General features: G+C 45.2%; 1 protein-coding gene across 1 annotated transcript; it reads left to right on the forward strand.

The window, feature by feature from the left end:
- Positions 1-511: 511 nt before the first annotated feature.
- On the forward strand, positions 512-13132 carry Reg4 (regenerating family member 4). Its single transcript, XM_031376119.1, has 6 exons — positions 512-668; positions 1312-1476; positions 6426-6520; positions 7781-7918; positions 9743-9848; positions 12966-13132. Exons 2-6 carry the CDS (start codon positions 1410-1412, stop codon positions 13031-13033), a joined length of 474 nt encoding a protein of 157 aa, XP_031231979.1. The 5' UTR covers positions 512-668; positions 1312-1409; the 3' UTR covers positions 13034-13132.
- The last annotated feature ends 1436 nt before the right edge of the window (positions 13133-14568 follow it).

Below are 14568 nucleotides of genomic sequence, written 5' to 3' on the forward strand. Positions count from 1 at the left end.
GTGTCTTGTTGGTCCCCACAACTGTTGTCTGTCTCTCTTTAGAATGGAAAAAAATCATAAATGAGAGAAAAATAGGAACTGAGACACACTGTTCGTATCTTCACTGGGAGGTATAAAATATACAAAATATACAAAAAAACAATCTCACAAATCATTAAAAAGAAAAGAAAAGAAAAGAACCTAACAAATAGAAAAAGTATGAAGCTATAAGTAGATAAAAAATTATATTGCTTATGCTCCATTTTATTGGTAGCTTTTATATAGGGGCGAAAACATCTTTTTAAATACCAAACTGAGTAAAAAGCACCTTCTGAGAATCCTAAGCGTGGTGGGATGGGAGGGCAGCAAACGTAAGTGTGTCATGGGATAGGAAGGCAGCAGTCTTGCATTCCAGCCAAGGGGTGAGCCGGCAAGCCTTCTGGGAGACAGCGGGCTGACTCTGTGAGTGCAGCGGAACACCGGAGTTCATACCAAACAAAAGAGAAACCAGGCAAAGAGCCATGGCTGCAAGAACGTTCTCTGCAGCCGGTCTGGGTCTGACAAGTGCCCTGGTACAAGACAGCGTGATTCGGTTTGTGTAAGACTGCACACCAGTACCTAGGAAGCTGTCTGCTGGTTCTTGCCCAAACCTGCTTGTCTCTGGGAGATGGATCACTTCTCATCTCCTGGTCTGTGTCCATGTTTTAATGATTTGTAAGGGTTTTTTTTTGATAACGAAGGGGGAGACCAGCAAAGCTTCTTTTTTCTTTTCTTCTTTTCTTTGTTTTAAGTGATGTAACCAAGGTTTGAGAGTCAGAGGAAGTTAACAGCTGGTGACATGAGCTAATGACTCCCAGTCTCTGTAAACCCCATGCTTTCTTATCTGTAACTGTACTGGGGCCATCTGTTTACCTTCGATATATATATATGTATATATATATATACATATATGTATATAATATATACATATATGTATATATCATATATATATGATTTCAACCAGTGTTGGAATCACTTTATTTCATTTACTGGACTTGAGGCGGCCTATTATCCCCTGCGAGGAAGTGTGCCCAGGTCGCCCTCTGCTGACTATCCTGGAGATAACACGGGAACTCTGGGTAGTTCAGGAACCCTCCTCCGACTGCTCAGCTCTTCTGCCACTGTCCTTAGGGCTCAGGCATTGATCCAGAAGGGCTTGCAGGGAAAAATAAAATCCCACAATGTCCATAATCCCTACATTAAATCTGAGATTATCTTCGTTGTTAAACACTAATCTACCTGACAATACTTTGATATGGTAGCTAAATTCCAGCATCCTTCTCACTGCTCCAGATTGCAGGTCTAGGAGAATCCAGCAAAAGCTGGAACGGGCTCTGAGAGAGGGCCTTGAAATCAAAGCATCGAAGTATCATCTTCACTGAAAGAGGAAGATGGCTTCCAAAGGCCTGCGGCTGCTCTTACTGCTGAGCTGGGTAGCTGGCCCTGAAGTCCTGAGCGGTAAGTTCAGTCGGTTCTTGGAAGGCAGCCACAGGCAGTAAGTACGCAGTGCACCTCATACACCGTCCTCTCACCCGCTCAGGCATTCCAGGAAAGCGTATCGAGATGAGAATGCAAAATCACGTGACCGTCAGACAAGAGCCAGTCTGAGATGGTTGGAAGCCACACTTAAGTCAAGGATTGCAGGATAAAGTTTTTGAGTTTGTTCTGAGTAATGGAGAGCCTGTTGGAAGAACCCGACAGGCCTCAAGCTGTCTGTAGCTCATAGCTATAATCACAATGTCCAAACACTTGTGCACCGTTCGCTTGTTTGAGCACATTACAAAGTCCTGTTTACCGGGGTCCTGAAAAGCTATTTCAGAGATGGCTATTGTACATTCATAGACCAAGCACAAGGACAGGGAGCGTGCCAGTGACACTACGGAATGTGCAGCAGAGAAAGCAGGATGAGGAAAGTTTGAGTGTTGAGAGAATCACCACGGACTATCTGAAAAGGAAAGAGATGAAATGTGGAGTCCTCTAATATAAATGCTCTGCTGAACTTGAGTAAAGCGAGGACAGAGAATGACAGTCTTGCCAAAAGTCACACTGATGGCCAGCTCCTAGGCTTAGTCATCTCCCACAGTACCCCGTAGCCTCACTGAGAGTTGGAGGTGGCAAGACCTTCAAGCAACAAGCATTGCTTGTTTGAGCGTTATTTCTGTTGAGGGAAGAGGCCACTAAAAGATCCACTAAGACCTAAACGTTCTCGAATGGGCGTTGCCAAGGGGATGAATTAATGCAAGGAAGCATGGAGAGACGTGGAGCTTTGGGGGCATCAGTTTAGGGTACTTGCCATAGGCTACCCTCCACATGGTCTTGAGTGATACTCTGCCCTTGGTCCCACACCTGCCTCAGCCACCAGTTCGCAGGATGCAGGGAATTCAGCCTCTCTGTCTGCACCCTGCAAGGCTATAGAGAACACGGGAACTGTCCCTAGTCCCTGCTGCCTTACAACCGTGTCTGAACGCTCCTTGGGGGCTGCCCTGACCTCTGGCTTCCCTTAAGAGCCTGACACTGACCCTGGCTATATTCTGGAGAATGAGATAAGACTTCCCAACCCCTTCCCAGGACTTCACTAATCTCCTCGGGTCTCTCCCCAGGAGGAGAATAGATCCAAAACATACAGCACGGGTCCTTCCATGGCTCTTTTCCAGACAGATCTTCCTCCCAGCTGTAGAAAACCTTTTTGTTTATTACTGCATTGCTGAGAACTGTGCTTAAGACAGATCCCATGTATTTTTTTTTCACAAAGGCTTATGGAAAAAGAGTCTAATCTTGCATATAAAGTAGATGTAGAAGAGCTTAGAAACTGATTTTTTTTTCTTTCAATGGAGGCTGATGGCCAAGATCGTAGCTCTGTTGTCTGCACAATGGCTCCTTGCCTTGGCCTGTGACTGCCTGGGGCTCAATGAAGAGAAACAGAGAAACGCTTAGAGACCATGGAAACTGCACTGGCTAATATTTTCAGAAATACCCCACCTTGTTGTTGTAATGATGGTGCTGGTTTTTCATAGCTATAATTCTCGCTGAGTCTGGTGCAGCGTGCCTGGAGTCCTGGCTACTCGGGAGAGGTGCAGCATGACCTCAGAGCCCTCACCTGCCTGGGCTACACAGAGTTCAAGGCCAGTCTTGGAAGCTTAAACAGGCTCTGTCTCAAGTTTAAAAAAGAAAATTAAAAACAAAACAAAACAAAACAAAAGGAGAAAAAAAAATAGGACTTGCCTGAAGATCTACAGCTCTGTGACAGGACCTTCCCATCATGCCCCAGACCAATCCCCAGTATCACAAAGGAAAGCTATAGTTCTAGCCAGCTGCCATTTATTCAGCAATTACTGTGTGCTGGGCCCTGTGCTAACCACTGTGTTTGCATTAGGTATGCATTTTGCCACCAGTCCTCTAAGCATTCCTATGGGGAAAGTGTGCGTTAGTTCATTGTGCAGACAAGAAGCCAGAGTTGTACAAGGTTGGAAGAGTTAGAAAGACCACTAAAGGTGGAGAGCCTGGGTGTTAGGACCTGTCCCTTCTTGTCACCCCATGTGCAGCAATGAGGGGCCTTGACACCTTTGGCAGAGATGTGAAAGACCCTAGGCTGCTGAGAACGCAGCGGCTTCTCTCAGGTGCCATTCCACTCCTGTCTCGTGACCTCAGTAGGTTTTCTCGTCAGTACCACGAGTGCCCATTCCCATCTATATGAGACGGTCTGGCTTATTAAGTAGGACATCCTGAATACATATGAGTGGCTTGCAGGTTTTTGTTTTTTAAATATAGCTTGAGTGTGACTAAGCCGGCTGGGGCTCCAACTCAGAGTTGTGTGTGTCTAGGTCACGGCTTATCTTTTTGTTAATTTGCTGTGGGAGTGTGAGGCACAACAACCTCTTTCCTCATCTGGGACGTGGTGGTAATATCAATGGGGGTCAGGGTGGGTTCTAGAGTATTTATTAGTAAACTGCCCAGAGCTGGACCTGGTACCAAGGAATGTGAGGCACAACAACAGCTCACGGCCTCAGTTGGGAGCATTTCTATCTGTTACCACCAGGGGGCGCATGTCGGTAGAAGCAATAATGCTAGGCTATAAAGTGAGAAAGAACAATGGAGAAAAGCAGAGGAAAGGAGGAAAGAACTGAGGAGGAGAGGCAAAAGGAGCGCACAAAGGCACGGAGAAAAACAAAAGAGATGGGCGAACTGAAAATACAGAGCTCCATGCTATGGCCGAGGTATTGAGTTGAATAAAAAGAAAAAAAGAGTTGAATGTCACTATGTCTCTGACTGTGGTTGCTGACTGGAGACAACCTAACCACCGCTACCTCATGGGCCTGCTGCATTGCCCTTCCTGCTTTGAAGGATCCGATCCCCTCAAGCTGCAAACCAAATAAACCCCTTTCTCCTCCAGTTGCATTTGTTAGGTATCTTGGTCACATCTATGAGAAAAAAAGATGATCAATATGCTTTTCTTCATTCCTTAGCTCAGTTAGTGATTATCCTTCACTCACAGATCCACTTACACACATAGCAATAATCTGTAAGAAGCATAGTGCTCCAAATCAGCTGGCACTGGTGCCTGGGAGATTGTAGCTAGAGAGGGCAAGAAGATGGAGCCGAGAAAGCATCTCAGTGCTAAGGAGCTAGCAGCTAGCTGTAAGGCTCAGTTGGTAGAGGGTGTGCCTCGAATGTATGAAACTCTGGCTTTGACCTTCCATGCTTTGTAAAACCGAGAATGGTGGCAACGCCTAGAATCTCAACACAAGGAGGCAGGAGAGTCAGAAGTTCAAAGTCATCTTCAGCTGCTTTGTGAGTTCAAGGTCAATCTGGGCTGCATGAGATCTTGTTTCAAAGGAAAGAAAAGGAAGGGGGGAAGAGAGAGATGGAGAGAGGGGGAAGTTGAAGGGGAGGGAAGAAAAAAGAGAGAGAAGGGAGAAGAGAGAAGGGAGAGGGAGAAGGGGAGAAATAGATAGATAGATAGATAGATAGATAGATAGATAGATAGATAGATAGAACACAAAGGATCAGGGAACCTGTCTGAAATCAGTATGGAAGCCTTGGAGATTTACAGACAGCAAATGAAACAGGACGAAGAGTGGACTACGGTAAACAGGTGCCATGCAGTCATCTGACTTAAACAGCTCTAGCCTGTGCACAGCACTGTGAAAGACCTTTGCACTGGTCTAGAGTGTAGGTGTGCTGCCACGTTGTCACAGGGCTCAGACTGCTTGCCTGGTCGTCCCTTGGCCACAGCTCCTCTTCACTTCTCCTCGCCTCTTCTTTATCAATTTCCAACTCCAGTGGCAGAGGCATTTGCCAGCTGACCTGTAAGAAACTGGAACCTTCCTGAGTCACGGCCTCCTTTGCCACAAAGCTTCTCTCATTCCTGTTGACCATGCTTGTCTTACAGATCCCCTATACTCAAACTTAGGGGCTTGCTATTTCTGCACACACCTGGCACATTCCTAGCCCCATGCCTCTGCCCAGCCCATTCCTTTTCTCTAAAATATAAGAGGTCCCCTCTCCTCACTATTGACTCACAACCCATCCATGGTTACATTCTGCTAAGTTGCTGCTTATCCCTTCCCCTTTCCAAATGGCTTTCTCCTAATACTGCCCCTAACTCCCAGTTTATGTCTCTGTCTACTCAACAAAGCCCAGCTGTGTCGTTCTACCAGTTGCTTGAGTGTGTCCACTGTAGTTACACATCATGATCCAGTGAAATGGCAGTTATTGATGAGCATTGGGGCCTCAGAGCACACAGAACCAAAACTCCGATGGCTGCAAGACCTCCTTAATTCCTTCTTTGACAGCTGGGCCATGGCGATTTTTGGGTTTCTTAAAATTCCTGTTGCTTCAGAGTCCTCAGTAGTCCCAGAAAGCTTGATGCCCCCTTTTCCAGTAAACACCCACCCTGGGAAATGGTCCTTTAATGAAGGCTGGGAGAAGAGTAATAATGTTTTTTGTTTTTGTTTTTGTTTTTTGTTTTTGTACTAACTGTCTCTGTCCCTTTCCCCCTGTCTCTACCTCTGTCTCTGTCTCTCTTTTTCTCTCTGTCTCTGACCACCTCGTGTGTATATATTTTGAGAAAGAATCTCATGTAGCCCAGACTGTCCTCAGACTCACGATGTAACCAAGGATGGCTTTCAATCCCTGATTCTTCTACTTTATAATCTGAGTTAGGATCACAGGCATGGACAGTGTGTTAGGAATCAAACCCAGGCTTTATGCATGCAAGGCAGCCATTCTTTCCACAACTTACCTAGATCCTTCGCTCCACACAGCACACACTTTCAGCAGCTCAGCAGGGTCCTTCCAAAAGAGACTCTTCCCTTTATTCAAGGTGTTCTACATCTAAAAACTGTCTTCTCGTGGCACTGACAGTTTTTTGGCGTCACAACCTCTAACTACCTTCTGTTTCTATACAGATATCTTGAGACCAAGCTGTGCTTCGGGATGGTTTTACTATAGGTCCCACTGCTATGGGTACTTCCGGAAGCTAGGAAACTGGTCTCATGCTGAGGTAAGAAGTTTGAGCTATTGGTCTCTTTTAGAGAAAGGGGCTAGCTAGAGCCCCAGATCATATCATTTAAATTTAAGAGTTCTTCCTGGGCGTTCAGGAAAAGCCTCATGATTGAAGAGAAGAGGGATACACTCAGCCCCCTCAGTTTTGTGATCATTGATGATGTACATACTGTGTGTAGGCTGCATGGACACAGAGTGAGTAGGGAGTAGCCATGAGCTCCAGAAAGCTATAAATAAGCAGATCAAAGGACAGGAAGAGGTAAGGTTCTTATGAAGGACTGCATTCACCTATAAAACTTGCCAGAGAGAGTGATGTGTAGACACCTGAAACAGGTCTCCAGGGTGCCAGGTGAAATGCAAAGAAATAGAAAAAAAAAAAAGAGGTGGCCTTCCTTGATCCAACCCACACATGCCTGAATCTTATTCTTTCCAGCTATGCTAAGATATATATCCAAATATCCAGTCCAAGTAAATGAAGGATTGATATTGCCGTCTCTCCAGTCTGTGACTGCTTGATACCTATAGATACAATGTGTCATAATCCAGGCCCATAGTGGCCTCAAGATTCCTGTCTGTGACTCAAAACAAGGAAGAAGGACCTACCGGTGACAGCTAATGAGCTGTGTTCAGGGCAATCCAGAACTGTGAGAGGACAGGGACTGGGGAGCATGCCTACAATCCTAGCTCTTGGGAGCTGAGGCAGGGTGGTCATGAGTACTTTGAGGCCAGCCTTGGCTACATAGGGATGCTTTCCCTCAACAAACAAGAGAAGTGTGAGAGGATGTGTGGTTGTGACATCAAAGCAGAAAATGTCATTGCAATGTAAACAAAAAATGATCTCCTTTTGATTAGGCCAAGAGAAGTAGCAGAGGTAATCCAAGGAACAAAATGTCTTATTGAGTAGGGTCCTGAATAACTGGGGGAAGGGGAGCAGAGAGAAGGAGAGGAAAGAGCAAGAAGACAAGAGGGAGATGGAGAGACACCGGATTCTATAATTATGAGGAGGAAATTGTGTTTCAGAAAGATGAAGTGACTTGTGAAGGTCACTGGGACCCTTTGGCCCTAAATCTCCTGCAAGCTGCCTCTTCTTCTGAGAGCCAACATTGTGGCCTCTGTCTTCTATGGTGACAGAAATCACCTGTGGGCTTTAGATTCCAGTTTCTGGAGTTGGGGGATAGATCCATCCTGCTTGGCACACCAGGGCTCCAAGGAGAGAGCTGTACACTCATGGCATCATTAATGGGACCTCTCCTTGCAGCTGGAGTGTCAGTCATATGGAAATGGATCCCATCTGGCATCTGTCTTGAATCAAAAGGAAGCCAGCATCATATCAAAGTATATAACTGGCTATCAGAGAAACCTGCCTGTGTGGATTGGCCTGCATGACCCACAGAAGGTAACCCCAGGTTTGGCTCACAGAGCCTCTTGGGAAGCCCAGGTTGATAACCTATTCATGAGAAGTAGCCTCCTGGCCTACAAACAAGAGTTGCCACTCAGCCAAGCACCTCCAATGACAAAAGCCAAACTGAAGGCCAGGGACCCCATTCTTGCCCTCACTAGAAGACATAATTAAATAGCTCCATTTTGTGGGACTTTTAATTATTGTCCTCCTGGATCATTCAGGCACAAAATTACCAATTTTCTAAAGTCCTCTCAAAAAAAAGAGAGAGATAGAGAGAGAGAGAGGGAGAGAAAGAGAGAGAGAGAAAGAGAGAGAGAGACAGAGAGAGAGAGACAGAGACAGAGACAGAGAGAGAGACAGAGACAGAGACAGAGAGAGAGAGACAGAGAGAGACAGAGAGAGACAGAGGGGAGAGAGAAAGCATGCAAGCAGATATTCTAGAAGGTTCAGATTAATTTACTGCCATTAGGTCTTAATTAAAGGGGAACACATTCATCTGACCTTTTCCTTAGACTCTGCCACTTTTTCATCACTCTTAATTCTTTCCTCTGGATCATTGTTGTCCTCTCCATCATACATATAAACTGTTATTCAGTTATTTGCTTTAAATGGTGTGTATTGACTTTCACAATTTTTACTTTTAAAATAATTTTACATTTTTATTTTCTATGTATGTGTGTGTGCCTGCAAGTATGTATGTGCTTGATGCCTGGGGAGGCCAGAAGAAGGCGTCAGGTACCTGGAACTGGGGTAAGACAGTTGAGATCTGCCATGTGGGTGCTGGGAACCAAGCTCTCGGTAAAAGCAGTGAGTACTTCTAACAGCTGAGTTGTCTCTCCAGATCCTCCACTTTTTGAGACAGAGTCTCACTATGTAGCTTTGGCTGACCTGGAACTCCCCATACAGAGCAGGCTGGCCTCAGACTCACTGAGATTTTCCTGCTTCTGCCTCCCCAGTGCTGTGAGTAATGGCATGTGCCACCACATCTGGCCAATTTTTTCACTTTTATCTATTTACTTTGTTGTCAAAACTCTGCATTCGGAGACAAGCTATTTATTTACATCTATTTCTGTGAGATATTTTTGTTTGATCTTTTTTACATGGGTAGACATGTGAGACACAAATGACAAACGCATGTTCTAAAACTGTACCCTATCTCTAATAATCAAAAACACAAAAACTAAAATGATATAATTTGACTTAGGTTATCAACATTTTCATTTGTACAATGAGTACTTTCTTGAAGCTATAGAGAAACTGTCCTTGTGCCTTGTCAGTGTGGATGTAAGTTCATACATGTGGACAGTGTCTGCAAAATACTTTGTCAGAGGATATTGATGACCGAAAAACAGCGCCAGCCTTTGACCCATTCATTCTACATTTGGAATATATTATAAGGAAATAATTTTGAGAACACAGAGTGATTCTCAACAAAATTAGTCCTAGCAGTGTTTTCATAGTAATTGGAAATGAGAAAGAATACTCTGTAGTCAATAGGAGATTGTTGAGGTAGGCTATGGTACATCCTTATGTTAAGGGAGGGCTTAGAAAGCAACATGAAAGATGAATATACATTTTAAAGAGTACGGTATTTTTAGTACATTGATAACCATATTTCCATCAGAAGTAAATATGCTAAAACATTAGCGATGTTTTCCTCCATCACTGAATGGAGGAGTGGCTTTCCTGATTTTGGTTCTTCATATACCTCTATACTTTACCCCCATGACACTCATTTCACTGGGTTGAGGGAGCAGTGTGCCTGTGGGCAGGTGATCTGACTGAGCTGCACATTCCCTCTGCTTTCTGTTGTTGCAGAAACAGTTATGGCAGTGGATTGATGGGTCTACAAACCTGTACAGACCCTGGAGTCCCAGGACAAAGAGTGAAGCCAGACACTGCGCTGAGATGAGCCCCAAGGATAGTAAGTTCCCTGCGCATCCTCCCTCTCTGCAAGCTGCAGCTCCAGCCTTTAACCTATTAGGCGCAAATGGGGTGTCCTTGTCCTCCTTCCCAACCCCTTTTCACCCATCAACACTGTCCTACAGGACAGTGGCCTCTACAGTCTGTCAACTCTCATTCCTCTTTACCCACTCGGCAGTCTCTGTAAAAGTTCCTTCACAAATCAATAAAGGATTTGTGAAGGAACTTTTCAACAGCAATGGAGGGAGGCATGAGGGGACATGCTGTGACAAATGTCATCAGAGGCAAAAAGCTGAAGAAGGGAATCTCTTAGGCCAGTAGATTCCACACTGCTGCTATGAAAGGCAAGTTAGCCAGAACACAGGCAAATCTATAGGTACAAGCTACTAAAACAAAGCTGCCCACCCAAGTTAAAGGGAAACTGTGAATAGTTAGCACTATCCAAACACACAGTGAGCTACCTACCCTATGAAGCAATGAGAAGCCTACCACCAGAGTCAACCAAAGAAAATGTAGGCACTTGGTTTTCAGTGTAGTAGAAAGATTCAAAGCTACAAAGATCAATTGGAGAACATTCCAAAAGAACACATTCAGACTCTCAGACCTATGCTATGAGACACTCCATATCTGCCTTTTAGCCCAACCAGCTTTGGGGAAGAGGTTGACCAGATATTTCTCTAGGTCCCTCTTATCCTTATGGCTCAGGGCTTCTCAGTGGACGAAGCTCTCCAGCCCTTTCCTGTCAGCAGAAACCCACACTGAAGGAGTCTGTAGCCAGTCTGTAGAACTGAGAGCCTATGTTTTTTAGTCCATTCCTTCCATCTTGTTTCACTTAGGCTCACAGCAGTCACAACACAGCCTGCAGACACAATGCAACCAAAAGATGGGGGCTGGGGAGAACGCACATGGTAACATGTTTGGTGTGCAGGCACAGAGGCCTGAGTTTGAATTCCAGAACCCACATAGAGCTGGACAAGGTAGTGTGTGTGTGTGTGTGCGTGTGTGTGTGTGTGTGTGTGTGTGTGTGTGTGTGTGTGTGTGTAATCCCAACACTTCTACAGGAAGATGGGAGGTGGAGATGCTGGAAGGTCAGCCACACACATGGGGTTGGGGGCAGGAGGAGAACATAAAATTAGGTAATTAAGTAAAATTCCCAGAGAAAGGAACAAGGCTAGTGACAAGGTGGTGATGGGTAGGTTCAAAGAGAAGATCTTCACAAGCCCCACTGGTGCCATTTTATACCTACAGATGCATTTTACCCATGTACAGCCATGCGGGAGCTCTGCTCTCTGTTGCAGGACCCATTCTTGTTTCCTTTCTTTCTAGGAAGAACTTCCCAGTATTTTGCTCTTTGTGTCCCTCTGTCATCCCTTGGGGACTCTCCACTCCATAAGTGTTTTTGTGACTCACGATTTCACTTTGGGATTTTATATTTGAATAGGCTTGTAATCACAATGCTTAGAAGGCAGAGGCAGGAAGCGCATCAAGTTCAAGGCTAGCCTGATACAGAGTGAGTTCAAGGATAGTCTGAGCAACGTAATGAGACCCTGTTTTGTAATAAAACAGTAAGACAAGAGCTGGGACTCTAGCTCAGCAGTAGACGAGGTGAGGGTCCCGGTTCAACCTTCAGTGCTGCAAGAGATAAAGAATGAAAGAAAGAAGTAAAGTTATACTCAGGCTGGCTTGGGGTCAAGGGCAGGAGCTCCACCCTGAATGACCTTGTAGAAACACAGCATCTCCAGCTTACTGAGCTGTCTAACCTGGTGTAGACTTCTTCCTTCTCTGTGCCTCAGGGAGAGAGCAGAGTCCCTACCATCTTAAGACTCTCCCAGTGTCTTCACGTACAGGCTGAGCTCACTGCCCTGCTTCGGTGTGCCCTCACCCTCCATTCCTGGCACAGCCCTCCTTTGGTATTGTGGGAGGGAGACAAGCAGTAAGAGATTAGAATGGATACCCACCCAGGGGTAAGCCGCTCTTGGTCACCTGAAGCTGTTCTTCCAGATCTTTTGGGGGTTCAGCGGATGTACCAAAGGACCCTACACAGCAAAATGTCAAGTCAGACCAGCCTGAGTTCCAGACCAATCTTATAGAGACATTTTCTCAATTGAGGCCCCCTCCTCTCTGATGACTCTAGCACAGTGGTTACCAACCTTCCTAATGCTGTGACCCTTCAATATGGTTCCTCATGCTGTGGTGACCCTCCAACCATAAAATTACTTTGTTGCCACTTCATAGTTAATTTTGCTTCTGTTGTGAATCGTAATGTGAATGTCTGTGTTTTCTAACGGTCTTAAGTGACTCCTGTGGAAGGATCATTAGAGTCTCAGAGGTTGAGAACTACTATCACTGGTCTAGTTGACATAAAACTAGTTGGTACACCAGTTACCCAGCACCCATGTCAGGCAGTTCACAATCTTCAGCTCAAGGCACTTGATAACCCTCTTCTGGCCTACATAGGCACCCACACATATGTGCACAGACACACACTAATGCTCCCACACGCACATGTGCACATAGACAATAGACACACACACATATGCATGCATACACACACATATAAATAAAAATAAGAAATAAATCTTAAAAAAAAAACCCTTATAAACTAAACACCACACACATAAGATAGCCTTTGCTGCTTCCTCCTGAGGGGTATGGTCTGTAATAATGTGAGAAAAGACTTGCTTGTGTTAGTCAGGGATCCCCAGAGAACAAGAAATGGGGATGGAGAGAGACAGGGAGGGGGTGCTGGGGATTACTGCAAGGGTTGATGTGGAAAGATTGAGTCCAAAGCATCAGAGGCAGGAGACCCTTTCTCTTAAGGCCTTCAACATATTAGATGAGACCCACCCGCATAATGTAGAGTGATCTCCTTTATCCAATGTCTGTTGATTTGAATGTCAACAATATTTACAAAATACCTGCAAAGTAACATCTGGACAGGTAGGAAGCTAGCAACTGCTGGACATCTAGACTAAACAATACCACATCCTACCTACATTGACATATGGAGTAACCACCATTGGCCCTTGTCCAGGACTCCAAAAATACCCACACAGATAATTCTGGTAAACTCAGTACTGAACTAGCTTGTTTTAAATGTCTGTTTATTTTCTTACAGAATTTTTAACTTGGAACAAAAATGGATGTGCTAAGCGCCAACACTTCCTGTGCAAGTCCAGGCCATAGAGCAAGAATCGAGCGTCTACCAGCCTTGCACAAACTCTTTCTACTTCCCTCTCGCGTGGTGGCTGATCTAATCATTATCCCAGAGAGTAAACATGACAGCAAACATTGACGAGGCCTCCAGTGCACTGACTATCAAGCCCTGGTGGGACAGTGGCTTCCGGTCTCTGAGTTTAGCATGGTGGGACAGTGGCTTCCGGTCTCGGTCTCAGAGATTAGTATAGTGGGATAGTAGCTTTCCATCTCAGACCTCAGCATGGTGGGGCAATGGATTCCAGTCTCAGAACTTAGTATGGTAGGCCAGTGGCTTCTGATCTCGAAGTTTAGCATGGTGAGAGAATGACTTCCATTCTCAGAGATTAACATGGTAAGGCAGTAGCTTTCTGTCTCAGAGCTCAGCATGGTGGACAATGGCTTCTGGTCTCAGTGTTCATTCCACAATCCTTTCTGGTACTCCTCTTCCCTCTCATTGTCTTAAACAATGCTAGAAATGTGCTTTCTTGACTATGGCATCTCTGTCAAACCAGTAAAGTTTTTGGAGCCAAGAAACAGCTACGAGTGAGCTTCTGTCCCCTTTAGCCTCCGTAACCTCTGACCTCCCTTTGTTGTCCACATACATCCCCTTTGTAAGTCTTGTCCCTCGTCCCCACCCTATGAGTCCGGCCACCACGTAGTGAGCAATCTGCTTCTCTGTAAGTATCCACCATGATGGAGAGCCACCACTTTACTACAGCGCAGAATCAAAGATCCAGACAACCACACATTAAAACCTTCTTGACAGGGAGGTGACAGAAGGGGATCTTTTAAGATGATTTCTTTCCAATATTTGTCAAAGTGATTTGAAAAACAACAACAAAACCCAATGGACTAACATACTATAAACCCATAAATGGATTGATTAATTTATGACGCTAGAGACCTCATGATCCACAGCCCAAAGGCTCCATTTCAGAACACTAGGGCCTAAGGCTTCAACACATGAGTGTTTGTGGATGTGGTTTAATCATAACAGGTGCATGCTGAGTACTCATTCGGAATCATCAATGTGCACTTAGTCATGGAATTAATATGTACAAAGGAGTCTAAGCAAAGAGCTTGAGGACCCTCCCAGAAGCCATGTGTAGCCAGGTGAAGGATAGATGCATATCAGTGTGGCCTCAGGTTCAGTTTCTTATGATTCAGAAAACACAAGCCATCAAAGAGAAACATTGATTAATTTGGCTTCAAGTTTCCATATTCTTGTGTGTATGTGTGCTGGTGTGTGTGTGCTCATGTATATGCAGGTGCTTGTGAGTAGGTTCAGACCCACACATGTGCACACAGATGGGGAAGCCAGAGGTCAGCTCTGGGTGCCGTCCTTCGGGAGCTGCCCACCTCGACAGTTGTTATTGTTTTGTTGTTTTGTTTTGAGACAGTGTCTCATTGTGTAGCCTTGCTTGGCCTGGAACTCACTATGCAGGCCAGGGTGGACTTAACCCTGCGTTTGTCTCTCAGGGCCTCATGTTTTAAAGATAGGCTCTCTCACTGGGAGCTGGAGC

This window comes from Mastomys coucha, unplaced genomic scaffold, assembly GCF_008632895.1.
Source record: "Mastomys coucha isolate ucsf_1 unplaced genomic scaffold, UCSF_Mcou_1 pScaffold16, whole genome shotgun sequence".
In the NCBI taxonomy this organism is placed as follows: Eukaryota; Metazoa; Chordata; class Mammalia; order Rodentia; family Muridae; genus Mastomys; species Mastomys coucha.